Raw genomic sequence first — 17,629 nt, 5'->3', positions numbered from 1 at the left:
TCACGGCCTAGCCCCCGCCCCTCCGCCATTCATTACTCCTCGCTCCCTGCCCGCAGCCCCTGCAAAATCTCAGACCCCCGCCCTGCCCCCCGGCCAGACCCCCTGCGCCCCATTGCCCCCCACCCCCGTCCTGCCGCCCGGCCAGACCCCCTGCGCCCCATTACCCCCCACCCCCGTCCTGATCCCGGCCCCCCCGCCCTGCCGCCTGGCCAGACCCCCTGCGCCCCATTACCCCCCACCCCCGTCCTGATCCCGGCCCCCCACCCTGCCCCCAGTCCTCCCCGCCAGCCCCCTGCCCCCCCAGTACCCTCACCCCCACTCTGCCCCCCAACCAGCTCCCTGCCCCATGCCCCTCCCACGCCTGCCAGCCCCCCACCCCGCCCCGCCCCGCCCCCCAGCCAGCCCCCTTCCCCCCGCCCCCGCCCCCGCCCTGCCCCCCAGCCAGCCCCCCCCCCGCTCCCCCCCCTACCGTGGCTGGGCCCCGCGGTCTCTGGCGCCGCACGTGGTCCAGCAGGCGCCGACCCATCTTCTTGGCGTACCAAACCGACACGAACATGGCCCCGGGGGGCGCGGGCGGCGGGGGGGGGGCGGGCCCGGGCCCGTCCTGCCCCCCCTCCCCCCGGCTCCCCTCCGCCGCCTCCGGCCGCTGAGCTGCCCCGGCCGCAGCCCCCCCCCTCCCCCCGCGCTGCAGCGCGGATCTATCCCGGCTGCCCCCCCGGCCCGCCCCCCATCCCGAGCCGAGCCGAGCCGGGCCCGCAGCGCCCCCCTCCCCCCGCCAGGCTCTGACGGAGCCGGCAGCGGGCGCAAGGCTGGGCTGGGGGTGGGGGGAGCGAGCGTGTCCGCCTCCCCCCACGCCATGCGCTGGCCCCCCCCCTCCCGCCACGGGAGAAGCGCCGCCCCCCCCCCCCACTCCAGCCCCACGGCCCCAAGCCAGGGCTCCCTCCCCCAGGAGAGATGCAGCCGCCTCTGGGGTGAGGCGCTGCACCAGCGTAACACCCCACAGCCTGGCGGCTGGATGGGCCAGGACGCCTGGGTTCTCGCCCCGGGGCTAGTGGTTAGATGGGGAGGGGGAGCCAGGACTCCTGGGTTCTCTCCCCAGCACTGCGAGGGCAGTGGGGGCTGGTGGTTAGAGCAGGGGGTGGGAGCCAGGACTCCTGGGTTCTCTCCCCAGCGCTGGGGGGGCAGTGGGGGCTGGTGGTGAGAGCAGGGGCTGGGAGCCAGGACTCCTGGGTTCTCTCCCCAGGGCAGTGGGGCTGGTGGTGAGAGCAGGGGCTGGGAGCCAGGACTCCTGGGTTCTCTCCCCAGGGCAGTGGGGCTGGTGGTTAGAGCAGGGGGGCCGGGAGCCAGGACTCCCGGGTTCTCTCCCCGGCGCTGGGAGGGCAGTGGGGGCTGGTGGTTAGAGCAGGGGGCGGGAGCCAGGACTCCTGGGTTCTCTCCCCGGCGCTGGGAGGGCAGTGGGGGTTGGTGGTTAGAGCAGGGGGCCGGGAGCCAGGACTCCTGGGTTCTCTCCCCGGCGCTGGGAGGGCAGTGGGGGCTGGTGGTTAGAGCAGGGGGTAGGAGCCAGGACTCCTGGGTTCTTTCCCTGGTGCTGGGAGGGCAGTGGGGGCTGGTGGTTAGAGCAGGGGGCCGGGAGCCAGGACTCCTGGGTTCTCTCCCCGGCGCGGGGAGGGCAGTGGGGGCTGGTGGTTAGAGCAGGGGGGCCGGGAGCCAGGACTCCTGGGTTCTCTCCCCAGGGCAGTGGGGCTGGTGGGTAGAGCAGGGGGGTGGGAGCCAGGACTCCTGGGTTCTCTCCCCAGGGCAGTGGGGCTGGTGGGTAGAGCAGGGGGGTGGGAGCCAGGACTCCTGGGTTCTCTCCCCAGGGCAGTGGGGCTGGTGGGTAGAGCAGGGGGGTGGGAGCCAGGACTCCTGGGTTCTCTCCCCAGGGCAGTGGGGCTGGTGGGTAGAGCAGGGGCTGGGAGCCAGGACTCCTGGGTTCTCTCCCCAGGGCAGTGGGGCTGGTGGTTAGAGCAGGGGCTGGGAGCCAGGACTCCTGGGTTCTCTCCCCAGGGCAGTGGGGCTGGTGGGTAGAGCAGGGGGGCCAGGATCCAGTCTTCTCTCCGTGCATCAGTTTCCCCCTCTGTAACACGGGGCGCGTTTTAACCCCGGGGGGCTCGGGGCGGAGGGGGGTTCCCGAATCGTTCCCAGAAGCGGCCACGAGGTGGCGCCAAAGTACCGCAGGCGGCGGCGGGTTGCGGGTTCGCCGCAGCGCTGTGTGGGGCGTCTTAAAGGCACAGGCCCCGTCTTCTGCGGGCCGGGGGGTGGGGGAAGAAGGCTGGAGGAGGAGGAAGGGGATGAAGGCCTGGCGGGGGGGAGGATGAGGAGGGGATGAAGGCCTGGGCAGGAGGAGGAGGAGGAGGAAGGGGATGAAGGCCGGGGGGGGGATGAAGGCCTGGGCAGGAGGAGGAGGAAGGGGATGAAGGCCTGGGCAGGAGGAGGAGGGGATGAAGGCCTGGGCAGGAGGAGGAGGGGATGAAGGCCTGGGCAGGAGGAGGAGGAGGAGGAGGAAGGGGATGAAGGCCACGGAGGACCTACCGGCAGGTCCGGGCAGGGCTGGGCCAGGGTGCCGGGCAGCTGGGGGGTGAGAGAGGATGGCTGGATGGGTGTCAGGGCAGGGAAATGTGAGGGCTCAGCCCCCTCCCTGCCCCACGGTGCCCCCTAGCAGCCAGCCCTTGGCCGGGCCCCGGGGGACGTCCCACCTCCCCGTTAATCGGATTGGCCGGAAGGGATTAGAGACGCTTTGGGTGGCTACCTAAGGGGATCAGTGGGGCAGGTGAGAGCAGCCCCCCACATCCCCACCTCTGCCCTGTCTTAGGGGCCCCCATTCTGCCCCCCAGCAAGCAGCTGGGCCCCCCAAGAAGTGGGGTCTGCCCCCTCCCCCAGCCAGGGGCTCTGCTTCCCCCACCCCAGTCATAAATACCTCACCACGGGGGCTGCGAGTCGAGGGGGGCGGGCTGGTGCATGGGGGTGCAGGGAGGTGGGTACAGAGCCAGAGACACCCCCCGAGACACGCACACGCACAGAGCCACGCACACCACCTACACGCTGCCATGCATACACACAGCTAGACACACAAAGCCTATGGTCTGCCGTATGGACCCACAACTAGACACGTGTGTGAACAGCCACACGCGCAAATCGTCAGGGCCACTGCTATGGGTACACGCATCAGGACAGGCATGTCCACACAACACACGCACCGTGTGCGCACACAACGGAACAGAAGAAATGCACTGCTGTGTGAACACACAACTAGACGCAAGGTACGTACAACATGTGTCTGCACCACAAACTTGCCCACCAGCCTGTGTGCACACAACTGGATACACACAACGCACACACACCGCCCACCATTCACACACACACAGCTAGCGACACAACACACTGTGGGTGTGTGCAGTTAGACTTACACAAGGTGTACAGCACACACCATGCATACACAAAGCCTCAGGGTGTATCATGACTACATAGCAACACACAAAAAAGCTACGTGCAACCGTGTGTACACACAACTAAACACATCCAACTTATGCTCCACCGTAGCTCAACACAACTGTACATACAACACAACACACCTGGTGTATACACACAACTAAACACACAAAACGTATGCATTGCTGTGTGTACATAACTAGACGCTCTGTACACACAACACGCTGTGTACGCACAGCTGAACACACACAACTTATGCACAGCTGTGTGTACGCACGAGACCCACAGTCCGCACAACACAAATTGCGTGGACACACGGCTAAGCACACGCAACTTACTGCTGTGCATTCACACAGCTAGACACACAACGTAGACACACCAGACGCCGCGCATACGCACAGCTGGGCGCACAACACACAGTGTACACAATACACCTGGACCTGAACGACACACTCCACGTGAACACACAGGGAAACACAAAAAACCGATGCACCACGACAGACACACACAATGTACGCACAACTCACCGCCTCCAGGGAGAGCCAAACGCACAAAACCAGCACAGCACGACAGGCGCACACATCCCAGTCGCACACTCACTCTGAGAGATACACAAGGCAGAAAGAGACAGGAGCATAACCCTGGCGGTGTGAGAACTAGTACAGGGAGAGGAACCCAAACCGCCCGCAGCCACACGCCTTGTGGCAGGGACACACACACACACACACACACACACACACACACACCTCTCCAAGCCTGACATGCCCTTGCCCAAGTCTTCCCCCCGCCCGAATTACTGCTTCTGGGGGGCCAGGCCACCACCAGCCCCCACTGCCCTCCCAGCGCCAGGGAGAGAACCCAGGAGTCCTGGCTCCCGCCCCCTGCTCTAACCACCAGCCCCCACTGCCCTCCCAGCGCCGGGGAGAGAACCCAGGAGTCCTGGCTCCCACCCCCTGCTCTAACCACCAGCCCCCACTGCCCTCCCAGCGCTGGGGAGAGAACCCAGGAGTCCTGGCTCCCACCCCTGCTCTAACCACCAGCCCCCACTGCCCTCCCAGCGCCGGGGAGAGAACCCAGGAGTCCTGGCTCCCACCCCCTGCTCTAACCACCAGCCCCCACTGCCCTCCCAGCGCCGGGGAGAGAACCCAGGAGTCCTGGCTCCCACCCCCTGCTCTAACCACCAGCCCCCACTGCCCTCCCAGTGCCGGAGAGAGAACCCAGGAGTCCTGGCTCCCGGCCCCCTGCTCTAACCACCAGCCCCCACTGCCCTCCCAGCGCTGGGGAGAGAACCCAGGAGTCCTGGCTCCCGGCCCTGCTCTAACCACCAGCCCCCACTGCACTCCCAGCGCCGGGGAGAGAACCCAGGAGTCCTGGCTCCCGGCCCTGCTCTAACCACCAGCCCCCACTGCCCTCCCAGCGCGGGGAGAGAACCCAGGAGTCCTGGCTCCCACCCCCTGCTCTAACCACCAGCCCTCACTGCCCTCCCAGCGCCGGAGAGAGAACCCAGGAGTCCTGGCTGCTGATTTTCTTCTTCTGACTAGTAAATCATGTTGTGGGGCGGGGCAGGATCTGCACACAACCCTGTGAACACACATGCTCAGAAATGCACACTCAGATATGCCACCAGGCTGTGACACACTCTGACACACCCCCACACCGGGCGATGCACAGCGACGCATGCTAAGTCCAACGCACGGAGATCCTCTGACACACAAGAAATGACACACTTACATTTCCAGGGCACTACACGCTAACACACTGACTCACATTTGCACTGAGCTATGTACACCTTGACACTCTGAGCGACATACTGATGTACACCTGCACTGAGCTGCATGCAGACACACGGAATTAGAGCCTGACACACATTCACCCTGAGCTACAGCCTGACACACACACACAGCTACACCCGTACACACATTCACCCTGAGCTACAGCCTGACACACACACACACACACACAGCTACACCCTCACACATACACCCTGAACTACAGCCTGACACACACACACCCTGGGCTACACCCTCACACATACACCCTGAACTACAGCCTGACACACACACACAGCTACACCCGCACACACATTCACCCTGAACTACACCCTCACACACACTCATACTGAACTACAGCCTGACACACATGCACACACACTGAGCTACACCCTCACACACATTCACCCTGAAGTACAGCCTGACACACATTCACTCTGAACTACACCCTCACACACATTCACACTGAACTACAGCCTGACACACACACCAAGCTGCACCCGCACACACATTCACTCTGAACTACACCCCAACACGCACCTACACTGAGCTACAGGCCAACACACACTCGCATTATGATACAGGCTGATGCACACTCAAACTGAACTACACTCTCACACATATGTGTGCTGAACTACAGCGTGACGCACACACACTGAGCTACACTCTGATGCACACTCACACTGAACTACACCCTGACACACTTGCATAGAGCTGCAGGCCAATGCACACTCACATTGTGCTACAGCCCAATGCACACACACTGAACTACACCCTCACACACATTCACTCTGAACTACACCCTCACACACACATACACTTTGAGCTACAGGCTCACACACACACACACACACACACACACACACACACACACACACACACACACTGAACTACACTCACACACACATTCACTCTGAACTACACCCTCACACACACACACTGAGCTACAGGCTGACACACACACACACACACACTGAGCCCCAGGCTGCCACCCTCGCACAGAACTACATCCAGACCCCCCAGCATCCCCCAAAAACTAGTGCTGTGTGCCCCAACACACACTCCCACTCACACACGTGGAAGGCACGAATGCGAGACACCCCCAGCTCCACTCGGCACACCCTCACGGTACGCACACCCGGGTGACACACACACACTCCTCGCACAAGAGACACACACGTAAGACACCCCAGCAAGCTGGTGCCATGTGCACCGTGACACTCGCACGCACGAGATTAACGCCCCAGCCCAGCGAGCCAGCACCGCCCCCCGGCCACGCACACAGAGGAGGGGGGGCAGCGGGGCCGGGCTGGTGACCCCCTGTGCTGGCCGGGCGCCCCCCCGCCCACCGTCCTACCTTCATGGGGGAGACGTGGGAGTGGGACACGTAGCCATGGATGCTCTCGATCTGGGACAAGTTCTTCTCCGAGACGTGGACCAGCTCGGGGGCCTTTACCTGGTTGGGGAGGTGTGCTGGGCTCTGCTCCAGGGGAGGGCTGTCCTCATCTTGGTAGCGATATTTCTGGGGGGGCGCAACAGGCAAACGGTGAGCCCCCCCTGCTGGTCCCCCTGCCCCACGGTGCCTTCTCCCGGCTCCCTGCCCCACGGCGTCCCCTGCTGGTCCCCCTGCCCCACGGTGCCTTCTCCCGGCTCCCTGCCCCACGGCGTCCCCTGCTGGTCCCTCTTCTCTGCGGCGCCCCCTGCTGGCCCCCCACCCCTCAGCACCCTCTGCTGGTCCCCCTGCCCCACGGTGCCTTCTCCTGGCTCCCTGCCCCACGGTGGTCCCTCTGCCCCATGACACCCCCTGCTGGCCCCTACCCCACGGCGCCCCCTCTGGTCCCTCTGTTCCACAGCGCCCCCTGCTCCCCCCTGCCCTAGACATCCCCTCCTCCCCCCCACCCCTGCTGTCTCCAGCCGCGTGGCGGCCCCCCCAGCACCCCAACCGGACCCAGCCGATTCAGCACTGAGTCCGCGGACAGCACCCCCAGGCTCGAACCCCCCTCCCCTCGGCCCCCCCCGCTCCCCCCGCCCCATCACCAGCTCTTGCCCCCCCCGGTCACCCAACATGGCGCCCTCCCCATTTCTGAAGCCCTCCCGCCAACCAAGGCTACGCGAGAGACCGCCAGGCCTTTTTGGCCGGGAGGAACTTGTCGGGGGGGGGGGGGGGGGTTTGCGCATCGTCTCCGTCATTAAGCAAACGAGCACCCCGCCATCGCCAGAAAGTCCCCCTGCACGCAAAACCAGGGAAAGGCCTGTGGAACGCCGTGATTCTTCTCCGCACGTTACGGGTCCCGCAGGCATAACCGTGTCCCCCGGCCTTAGCTCGAGGGCTCGTTAATTAAGAAGGGGAGGGGAAATAACTCTCGCCCACCCGCCAAGAAGTCAAGCCGGTTTTCCTGAGAGAGAAACCAACCCTCTGCCCCTCGCCAGCCACGGTCTCGGCCCGGCCACTGGGATGGATGGGTTTTCCTCGTCCGGGAATATTAACTCCCCCCAGTTCTGCCCAGATCCGTCCAACAAGGAGCCTTCCCCGCCGTGGGTCTTGGCTAATGTCGTCCCATGGCCACGTACGGGCGGGCTTCTCCCATCCCCTCCCGTCATCCTGGGTGATTTCATGCCCCCAACGATGAGAAATTCCAGCCCTAATTATTTCGACACGAACCCGTGCCCAGCACGTTAAGATGAAAGCCCAGAAACGGACCGGCCGCCCCCACCTGGCAAGCCGCCCCCCGGCCACAGAGCCCCACTCAACGCAAACAACCCACAGCGCAAAAGGCAGAGGTGCCCCCACGCTGTGGGGAGAAAAGCAAAGGTGATTCTGGGCGGCATTCACCAGCGCGGGGAGAGCGAGACAGGCGACGTCCTTCTTCCGCTCAGCGCCGGTGAGGACGCGGTTGGGGTCTTGAGTCCAGCTCCGGGCGCCACATGTCAGGGAAGATTTGGAGAAGGTCTGGGGGCCGTGAGGGATGAAGGACGACTGACCGAACTGGGCGTGGTGGGTGGAGAAAAGAGAGGGCCGAGAGGGGACGTGGGGGTGGTTTTCAAGTACCTAAAAGAGGGTCGCAAGGAAGAAAAGTGGGGGAAGAAAGGTTCTCCTGAGCCTCTGAGGACACCACAAAACAATGAGCTTAAACTCCAGCAAGGGAGGTTGAGGTTGGACATTGGGAAAAACTTCCCACCAGGCAGGGTGGTTAAGCACCGGAATAAATCGCCTGGGGACACTGTGGAATCACCATCCCTGGAGACCAGGTTAGCTAGACGTCTCTCAGGCATGGTCCCGCCGGTGCTTGGTCCTGCCGGCAGGGCCGGGGAGTGAATGCAACGACCTCCGGAGGTCCCCGCGCGTTCTCGTGTCCTACGCGTCCGTGACCCCCACCCGAAGAAGACGCAACGCGATGACCGGACGCAAGTCTGGCTCCCCGCAACGATGAGCCGACGCAGAGGCAGATGGACCAACCGACGGGCGGAAGGTCGAATTTACAAGGTTCAAGGAGATCGACGCGAGCCAACGTCATCGTCAAGGGTCTGAACGGAAAGGATGGGGAATTCACGCATCCCTCGGCCTGAAGACACCATGAGATCGCCTAGGGGGACACAACATGGGGTCACTGAATGTCTCCCACCAGGACGGGGCCCAGCACCCCGAAAACGTCTTTCAAAAAGAGCGTCCCTGGAAGCTGTCGAGAAGGAAAAGCCACCACCTTCCTCGGGACTCGGTTCCCCGACGGTTACAAACGATCGTCGCCTCCGGCGTTTCTTCTGCCTGTCTTCACCCGGTTCACCGGTCCCTTTGGGCACCGCCCAATCGTCTTTCAGCACACTTTCCACGTTCTCCCACCCTCTGACTCGGGCTCTGTCCAACCTCTCCCACGAGCAGATCACCCAACCTGGTCTTTGCGTCCGCCCGGCTGACCTTCCAATCCAGACTCCTCTGTCCGAGGGCCCTCCTCTGCGTCCCACCCCACCATCTGTTGACTCTCCAGACCCACATGAATATAACCCAATGCAACAACCTCCCAATGCAATGAGCTCATGGGACAGGGACTTCAGATGACCCCGCACAAAGATCTAATGCACGGATAATGCGATGATCACATGAGATCCAACGAAAGGACAACCCAATGCAAACAATGACTCACCACAAAGACAGCCAACCAAAAAGAGCCGGTGCAAAGATAACACAAAGTCCACACAACACAAACCCAAGAAAAGGATGACCCAATGCCAAAAAACGACTCCCCACAAAGACAGCTCACGCAATGCAGACCCAAGGCAAAGACAACCCAATGCAAAAATGATGCCCCACAACGACAGCCCAACACAAAGACACAATGCAAAGAGAACAAAACAACTACACAACACAGACCCAACATACAGACAACTGAATGCAAAGGTGATGCAAACACCAGTCAGTACGAAGACACAATGGGAAGATAATGCAAAGTCCAACCAAAGCAAAGACTTAACACAAATATGATCAGAAATGTCCCACCTACTAACTCCTTTTGGAGTTTGTGACACACCTTCCCCCTCTTTTCGTTCTCATGGGGAAGCTCAATGGTTTAGCTAAAAAGACCCCCCCCCCCACACACACACACACTGCCCAAAATCTGAAAATATCGGTGGGAACCAATGCTATCCGGTAATGCCGCCATGTTGGCGCTTGAGTGTTGATACCTGATTCTAGAGTCCCCCCCCCAATCTCCCACGATGCACCACAACAAGGACACCCCCCCCCCACATGGTGGCACAGGAAGATGGGGGAAACGTGATGCATTATGGGAGGTGTAGGCAACCAGGGATTGAGGAGCTATGGAAAAACATTAAGACCACAAGTCCTAGGATGCACTTCCAAATTAAGATCGTTTGGGCAATTAGTTTTTTTCAGGCTGAGATCATGTTCTCATGATGCTACTAAGACCCCTGGTCCCCCTACAGCAGAGACGGAGGTCTCCCTGGACCAGGTACTTCAGGCCTCAGTTGTAATAATTGGGGCTCTACATTGACTGTGATTTGTGAGCTCCACCGTAGAACGTAAGTGAAAGTTGATGGGGAAACGGGGGTCCAAGCACAACGCAAAAATGGAAGTAACGATGCCCTGATATAATGCAAGGACCGTGGTAAGGTCACGCCCGATAAACGAGAGACACGTGGGCCACCAAATCAACCCAGTGCAATGAGTTCTTTGGAAACTCTACATAACTGTTGGCCAAGATGACGAAGACGTGGGCTGTTCCACCCATCCGGCCCTCAAGGGATGCTAAAAAGAGAAGACTTTTGGGGAGAAATCAAGAGAAATGGAAAGGGGACAACTGCACTAAGCTGGCCCATCAGGGCTGTGAGCGTCACCAGCTCCAGTGACCGACCATAATGCCATTGGACTTGCAAGAGCAGAGTGGAGAGAAAACAAACCACAGGTGACAACTTGGCCTCACTCCACAAGCTGCCACCCAACACAAGGATAACCCAATGCAATGACCCCAAGCTGCATCCAACGCAAAGAGAACCCAACACGATGACCCCAGGCTGCCACCCAACGCAATGACCCCAAGCTGCCACCCACCACAAGGCTTGCCCAGTGCAAGGTCAACCCAACACAATGACCCAACGTAAGGATGGCCCAACACAAAGATGACCCAATTCAAAGACCCAGTGTGAGCATGAACCAACACACAGACAGCCCAAACCTCAGTTGAGCCTACACAAAAATGACACCCCCCCAAAAAAAAAAAAAGGAGGCAACACAAGGACAACCCCACATAAGGCTGGCCCAATGCAAAGACCATCCAACCCAGAGATGACCCAACCCAGAGATGATCCATGGCAACCCCCAACATCTCCTGGGTCCCAAAGATCGACCCAAAAGCACCATTAGGCTTGGAAGATCAGAGGGAGGACCCAACACAAAACATACAAGCCAGCCCCCTTTCCCAAGCTGCCACCCAGGGCAAAGGCCACTCAGCACAAAGACCACCCAAAGCAAAACACAACACAGGGATGACCCAGTGCAACCCCCTACTACCTCCTGGGATCCTGAAATCTCTCATAACACTGCTAGGTCAGGCAGATCCGAGTGAAGAAAACCGGACAGACCAGCTGATTCTCCAAACTGCCCCCGAACGTGAAGACCATCAAATGCACCCAACCCAAAGACAACCCACTGCACCGTTCTTGCACCGCAAAGACGATCCAATGCAAAGATGACCCAATGGAAAGATGACTCAATGAAAAGACAACCCAACACAATGATGACCCAATGGAAAGATGACTCAACGCAAAGACAACCCAACGCAATGATGGCCCAATGGAAAGATGACTCAATGAAAAGAGAACCCAACACAATGATGACCCAATGGAAAGATGACTCAATGAAAAGAGAACCCAACGCAATGATGACCCAATGGAAAGATAACTCAACGCAATGATGACCCACAGCAAACCCCTTGGTCAAGTGCAACCCCAAGCTCTACCATGACACCACTGGGCTTGTGGGGTCGGAGGGAATAAAACCGCACAAACACACAATCTGCTACCTCACTCAGTGACTAGCAGTCAACCCAGCCCATCACCCTGATCCTGAGGTGTTGTAATCCCACCAGGCCAAAAGGGACCCAGATCAGCACCTCTGCCTGAAGCCTGAAAAACTGGGGCTGTGAAACATTTTTCATCCTCCCCCGGGCTCATGTGGACTTCTCCTTCAGCACCTCAATTCTCTTCGTGGTTGGCCCTCTCCTTTGACCTCCTAGCTAAGGAAACGCCTGGCTCACGGGGCCCAGAAGGTCCATTTCACAGCTCGAGGCGAAGCGATCGATTGCAGCAAGGTCCCAGCCAGCTGAGAAAAGTTTGACGGGTCTGGCCACTAGGTCAGCTGCAGCCAGCCTGGGTCAGAGGACAGGTCTACCGAGCCCAGGAGCCTGTTGTCCAGCAATAGGCAAGACCAGGGACACCCTCCCTGCCCATCCTGGCGACGAGGCAGGGTTGGAACTCTCCTCCATGAATTTATCTCATTCTTTTTTGAACCTGGTCTTCTCAACCTCATCGAATTGCGGGACACGAGAACGGGATGGCAGCTCAAGAAGTTGCCCAGTCCCGTCCCTGGCCCTCTCGGCAGGACCCAGCACCGTCAAGGCCATCCCAGAGAGGCAGCTTGTCCTCTGACACGGAGTCCCACAGGCTGGCGGTGTCTCGTGATCTGCCAGGGGTTGGTCTGATTGCAGGAAGCGAGGGATTTTCTCTCCTTGACGGGGGGACGTGTTTGTCTTGTAGGGCTGGGACCACTCTGGCTGGAGCGGCTGGGGCTGCCCAGCTCAGAGCACCAGGCTTTCCCCCCAGAAGAGCAGTGATTACATCGTTAATCCCAGCTAAAAGACGGTCAGATGAGAGATTTTCCCGGCTAAGGGGCTGGAGAACAGGGGATGTTGGGAAAATTAAAACCTTGCTTCATACACAATGCTCCCCTCCCAGAGCCGGAGAAAAAACCCAGGAGTCCTGGCTCCCAGCCCCCCTGCTCTAACCACCAGCCCCCACTGCCCCCCAGCACTGGGGAGAGAACCCAGGAGTCCTGGCTCCCAGCCCCCTGCTCTAACCACCAGCCCCCACTGCCCCCCAGCACTGGGGAGAGAACCCAGGAGTCCTGGCTCCCACCCCCTGCTCTAACCACCAGCCCCCACTGCCCTCCCAGCGCCGGGGAGAGAACCCAGGAGTCCTGGCTCCCAGCCCCTGCTCTCTAACCACTAGTCCGACTCCTCTCCCGTAATACCCCTAATACACGTGCACCCCTATGTGTCTCCCCCTCCCTGCCCCGCCACCCTTCCTTCCCTCCCCTCTGTCTTGGATTTGCTGCCAGGCCAGATGGAGAAGCGATGGGAGGAGCAGGGGATGCTGGGATACAGAGGGGGGCTGCGGGAGGGGGCGGGGGGGCTGGAGGTGGGGTGGGGGCGCAGGGGGGTGCCAGGGGCTGGACCCCCCCCATCCCACCCCCCCACCCTCTTCCGCTGCTCTCAGTGCGTTAAGTCCCCTAATCCCCGAGGCGCCTCCAGGACAGGCTAAGGACACAGAGCTGCGTCTGAATGTGGCTTGGAAACTGCCCTGCCCCCCCAGCGCAGCCCCACAGAGCCCCCCCAGCCCCCAGAGCTTCCCAGCCCCCAACCCAGCCCCACAGAGCTCTCCAGTCCCCCAGCCCAGCCCCACAGAGCTTCCCAGCCCCCAGCGCAGCCCCACAGAGCCCCCCAGCCCCCAGAGCTTCCCAGCCCCCAACCCAGCCCCACAGAGTCCTCCAGCCCCCACAGCCCCCTAACCCAGCCCCACAGAGCTCTCCAGTCCCCCAGCCCAGCCCCACAGAGCTCTCCAGTCCCCCAGCCCAGCCCCACAGAGCCCCCCCAGCCCCCAGAGCTTCCCAGCCCCCAACCCAGCCCCACAGAGCTCTCCAGTCCCCCAGCCCAGCCCCACAGAGCTTCCCAGCCCCCAGCGCAGCCCCACAGAGCCCCCCAGCCCCCAGAGCTTCCCAGCCCCCAACCCAGCCCCACAGAGTCCTCCAGCCCCCACAGCCCCCTAACCCAGCCCCACAGAGCTCTCCAGTCCCCCAGCCCAGCCCCACAGAGCTTCCCAGCCCCCAGCCCAGCCCCACAGAGTTCTCCAGCCCCCGCAGTCCCCTAACCCAGCCCCACAGAGTCCTCCAGCCCCCACAGCCCCCAGCCCAGCCCCACAGAGTCCTCCAGCCCCCACAGCCCCCTAACCCAGCCCCACAGAGCTCTCCAGTCCCCCAGCCCAGCCCCACAGAGCCCCTGACCCCCCACCCCCCACCAGCCCAGCTGAGCGGGTCCCACCAGTGCTCCGAGCCCAGGAGCGGGTCAGAACCGGGGCGCCCCCCGCCCCCCCCCCGTACCTGGCACCCGAACACCAGCGACAGGGTCCGATTGCTGCACACAACTTTGCACTGGCACACGAGGGGGGGGAGGCAGCCCGGGCTGCGGCGGGGGGGGGAGAGGCCGCTCAGCCCCATGGCGCCCCCCGCCCCCCCACCCCCGCCCCCGCCCCCGCCCCCCGCCGCCGGCCGCGAACCCCCGAACCCCCCGCCCCGCGCAGCGCCCTTGCGGCGAGCTTCGCCCGGCCGCCCCGTCCCCCGCCCCCTCCGACCGCCCCGCCCCCTCCCCCTTCACCCCCCCGCCCCCGCTGACCGCCCCTCCCCCCTTCACCCCCCGCTCCCGACCGCCCCCGCCCCCTCCGACCGCCCCGCCCCCGCCCCCGCCCCCTCCCCTTCACCCCCCCACCGCCCGTCCCCCCTTCACCCCCCCGCCCCCTCCGACCGTCCCTCGCCCTCCCCTTCCCCCCCACCCCGCCCCTCCGACCGACCCTCCCCCTCCCGCCCCCCCAGCCCCTCCCTCTGGCCGGCCCCCTCTCCCCCCCGGCCTCCTTCACCCCCCTCTCCGGCTGCCTCCCTCCCGTCCCTTCTCCATCCCCAGCCGGCTGCTCCTTCACACCCCCTCCCCCGCCCCACTCCCCGCCGGCAGATTGTCCTGGGGGGGGCTGAAAGAGTCCCAGACCCCCAGGGCGGGAAGGGACCTCGGGAGGGGGGGGTCCAGCCCCCTGCCCAGAGCAGGACCAGCCCGACTCCATCGTCCCAGCCAGGGCTTGGGCCAGCTCCACCTCTAGGGCTGGAGATCCCCCCACCGCTCTGGGGAACCCGTCCCAGTGCCTCACCGCCCTCCTGGGGGGAGAGTTTTTCCTCCTCTCCGACCCCCACCTCCCCCCACCGCGACGTGAGCCCATCGCTCCTCATCCTGCCCCCCGGCACCCCCGAGAACAGCCTCCCCCCGGCCTCGTCAGAGCCCCTGCAGGGAGGTGAAGGCTGCCAGCAAACCCCCCTCGCTCTTCTCTTCTGCCAACTCACCACGCCCCAGTCCCTCGGCCTCTCCTCGCCAGCCACCTGCTCCAGCCCCCGGCGCATTTTGGTTGCCCTCCGCCGGCCCCTCTCCAACGCCCCCACGTCCCTTCTGCACTGGGGGGCCCAGAACCGGACACAACCCTGCAGCCGGGGCCTCCCCCGTGCCGAGTAGAGGGGACCAATCGCTTCTCTAGCGCTGCTGGAAATGCTCCGCCAGACGCAGCCCCATGCGCCGGTCGCCTTCTCGGCTACAAGGCCCCACTGGTGGCTCCTCTCCCCTGTGACGAGCGAGCGGAAAAAGCAGCCAGGCCCAGGCACCAAGAAATCCCCGCGTGGGAAGAACGGCGCCGGGCCGATTCCGGCAGGCCCCAGGGCCCAGGCGAACGAGCAGAGGGCGAGCGCCAGGTTCCCGCCAACGCCCGCTTCGGCCCAAGCGCCCGAGCCGGGACCCGGCTGCGGTTCGGCGAGCGGGTCTCCGCGGACTTGACCGATGCGGTGGTCGGTTGGCTTCGGTGATGGCCAACGTGGAACCTCAGCAAACTGAGTGATTGGGCAGCAAAATGGCAAATGACATTTAATGTGGGTAAGCGTCAGGTAATGCACGTTGGGAAAAATAACCCAAATTACACGTACAACATGATGGGGTCAAATTTAGCTACGACAGATCAGGAAAGGGACCTTGGAGTTATAGTGGATAGTTCTCTGAAGACATCCACGCAGTGTGCAGCGGCAGTTGGTAAAGCAAATAGGATGTTAGGAATCGTTAAAAAACGGGTAGATAATAAGACAAACAATATCATACTTCCCCGATATAAAACTATGGTACGCCCACATCTTGAGTAGTGTGTGCAGATGTGGTCTCCTCACCTCAAAAAAGATATATTGGCATTAGAAAAGGTTCAGAAAAGGGCGACTAAGATGACTAGGGGTTTGGAACGGGTCCCATATGGGGAGAGGCGAGAGAGACTGGGACTTTTCAGTTTGGAAAAGAGGCGATTGAGGGGGGATATGATAGAGGTATATAAAATCATGAATGGTGTGGAGAAAGTGAATATAGAAAAACTATTTACCTTTTCCCATAATACAAGAACTAGGGGACACCAAATGAAATTAATGGGTAGCAGGTTCAAAACTAATAAAAGGAAATTTTTCTTCACACAGCGCACAGTCAACCTGTGGAACTCCTCGCCGGAGGAGGCTGTGAAGGCCAGGACTCTATTAGGGTTTAAAAAAGAGCTTGATAAATTTTTGCAGGTGAGGTCCATAAATGGCTATTAGCCAGGGATAAAGTGTGGTGCCCCAGCCTTCAGAACAAGGGCAGGAGATGGATGGCAGGAGATAAATCACTCGATCATTGTCTTCTGTTCTCCTTCTCTGGGGCACCTGGCATTGGCCACCGTCGGCAGACGGGATGCTGGGCTGGATGGACCTTTGGTCTGACCCAGTATGGCCATTCTTATGTTCTTATGTACATCCGGCACCCTCGGGACCGGACCGGGACCGGCCGCGAGAACCTGCCGGCCCATGGGAGGTCGGTATGGTGAGGCAGATGGTTTCCCCACTTGGGGAGCGTGAAGAAAGTCCAGGGGGGGCAGGAGGCGACCCAGCCCCCCCAGCCGAAGAAGAAGCCGGCCTTTGCTTCCAGCTCTTGGCCCCTGCCATTGTGTTTGGGTGACCCTATAGGAACCGGGCAGCCGGCGGAGACCCACGCGGAGCTGGCCGCCTCCTGCAAAGGGGGCGAGGGGGTTGGGGTTAGCTGTGGGGGGAGGGTGTCCGGCTTTGGGGGATGCAGGGCTGGGAAGGGGGAGCTCGCAGGGCTTGGGATGGTAGGCGGGCGGCTGGCCCCAGCAGAAAGTGATTTCCCGAGGAAAGTGATTTGTGCTTCTTCATTTTAAATCTCGTTGTTAGAGCAAGTTTGGGGCCTTGCTGCAAAGTCCGGGCTGCACTTGTTCCAAGGGGCTTGGGAGGGCGGTGCGGAAGAGTCCAGGGGAGAGGGGTTCTCAGACATCGAAATGGGGCATAATGTCGAAAAGTTTGGGAACCCCTGTGAGACCACCGCATTGCCCACACGTCCCCGGCTCCCTGGGCTCGGAGAATGACCAGCAGTCCTGGGCCACATTATAGACTAAGAGAGCTTGTGGGGCAGAAGCTTTCGCGAGCAAAGACCCGGGTATTTCGCGAGCAAAGACCCGGGTATTTCGCGAGCAAAGTCTCGGGTATTTCGCGAGCAAAGTCCCGGGTATTTCGCGAGCAAAGACCCGGGTATTTCGCGAGCAAAGTCCCGGGTATTTCATGGGCAAACACCTGCCTCCTCAGACGCATCTCACCAAGCGGTTTCGTTGCCCGCGAAAGCTTCTGCTCCCCAGGATCCGTTAGTCTCTGAGGTGCCCCAGGGCTTCTCGCTGTTCTCCACATTAGAGACTGACACGGCCGCCTCTGTGACGCTGGGCTCCGAGCAGACGTTTGGGGTCAATTACAGCTCGCTCACAGCCCAGCGCACGGACAGCCA

General features: G+C 61.7%; 1 protein-coding gene across 5 annotated transcripts in view; it reads right to left on the bottom strand.

Moving 5' to 3' along the window:
• DLG4 (discs large MAGUK scaffold protein 4) overlaps nt 1–17,629 on the bottom strand; it is a 65,437-nt gene that overhangs the window by 23,593 nt on the left and 24,215 nt on the right. The window contains exons 1-2 of one of the 5 annotated variants that reach the window (XM_074983065.1): nt 14,122–14,204; nt 6,595–6,759 (exon numbers count right to left, since the gene is read on the bottom strand). In XM_074983065.1, the coding sequence (XP_074839166.1) occupies nt 6,595–6,600 (6 nt within the window). In that variant the 5' untranslated portion in view covers nt 6,601–6,759; nt 14,122–14,204. Of the gene's footprint in view, nt 1–469; nt 580–6,594; nt 6,760–14,121; nt 14,205–17,629 lie in introns of those variants that run through there. The other 4 variants (XM_074983067.1, XM_074983066.1, XM_074983063.1 and 1 more) reach the window with 4 other exon arrangements.

This window comes from Carettochelys insculpta, chromosome 34 (assembly GCF_033958435.1).
Source record: "Carettochelys insculpta isolate YL-2023 chromosome 34, ASM3395843v1, whole genome shotgun sequence".
NCBI classification, from domain to species: domain Eukaryota; kingdom Metazoa; phylum Chordata; order Testudines; family Carettochelyidae; genus Carettochelys; species Carettochelys insculpta.
Note: the sequence above shows the minus strand (reverse complement) of the source record. Positions and strands in the feature narration are given on the sequence as shown.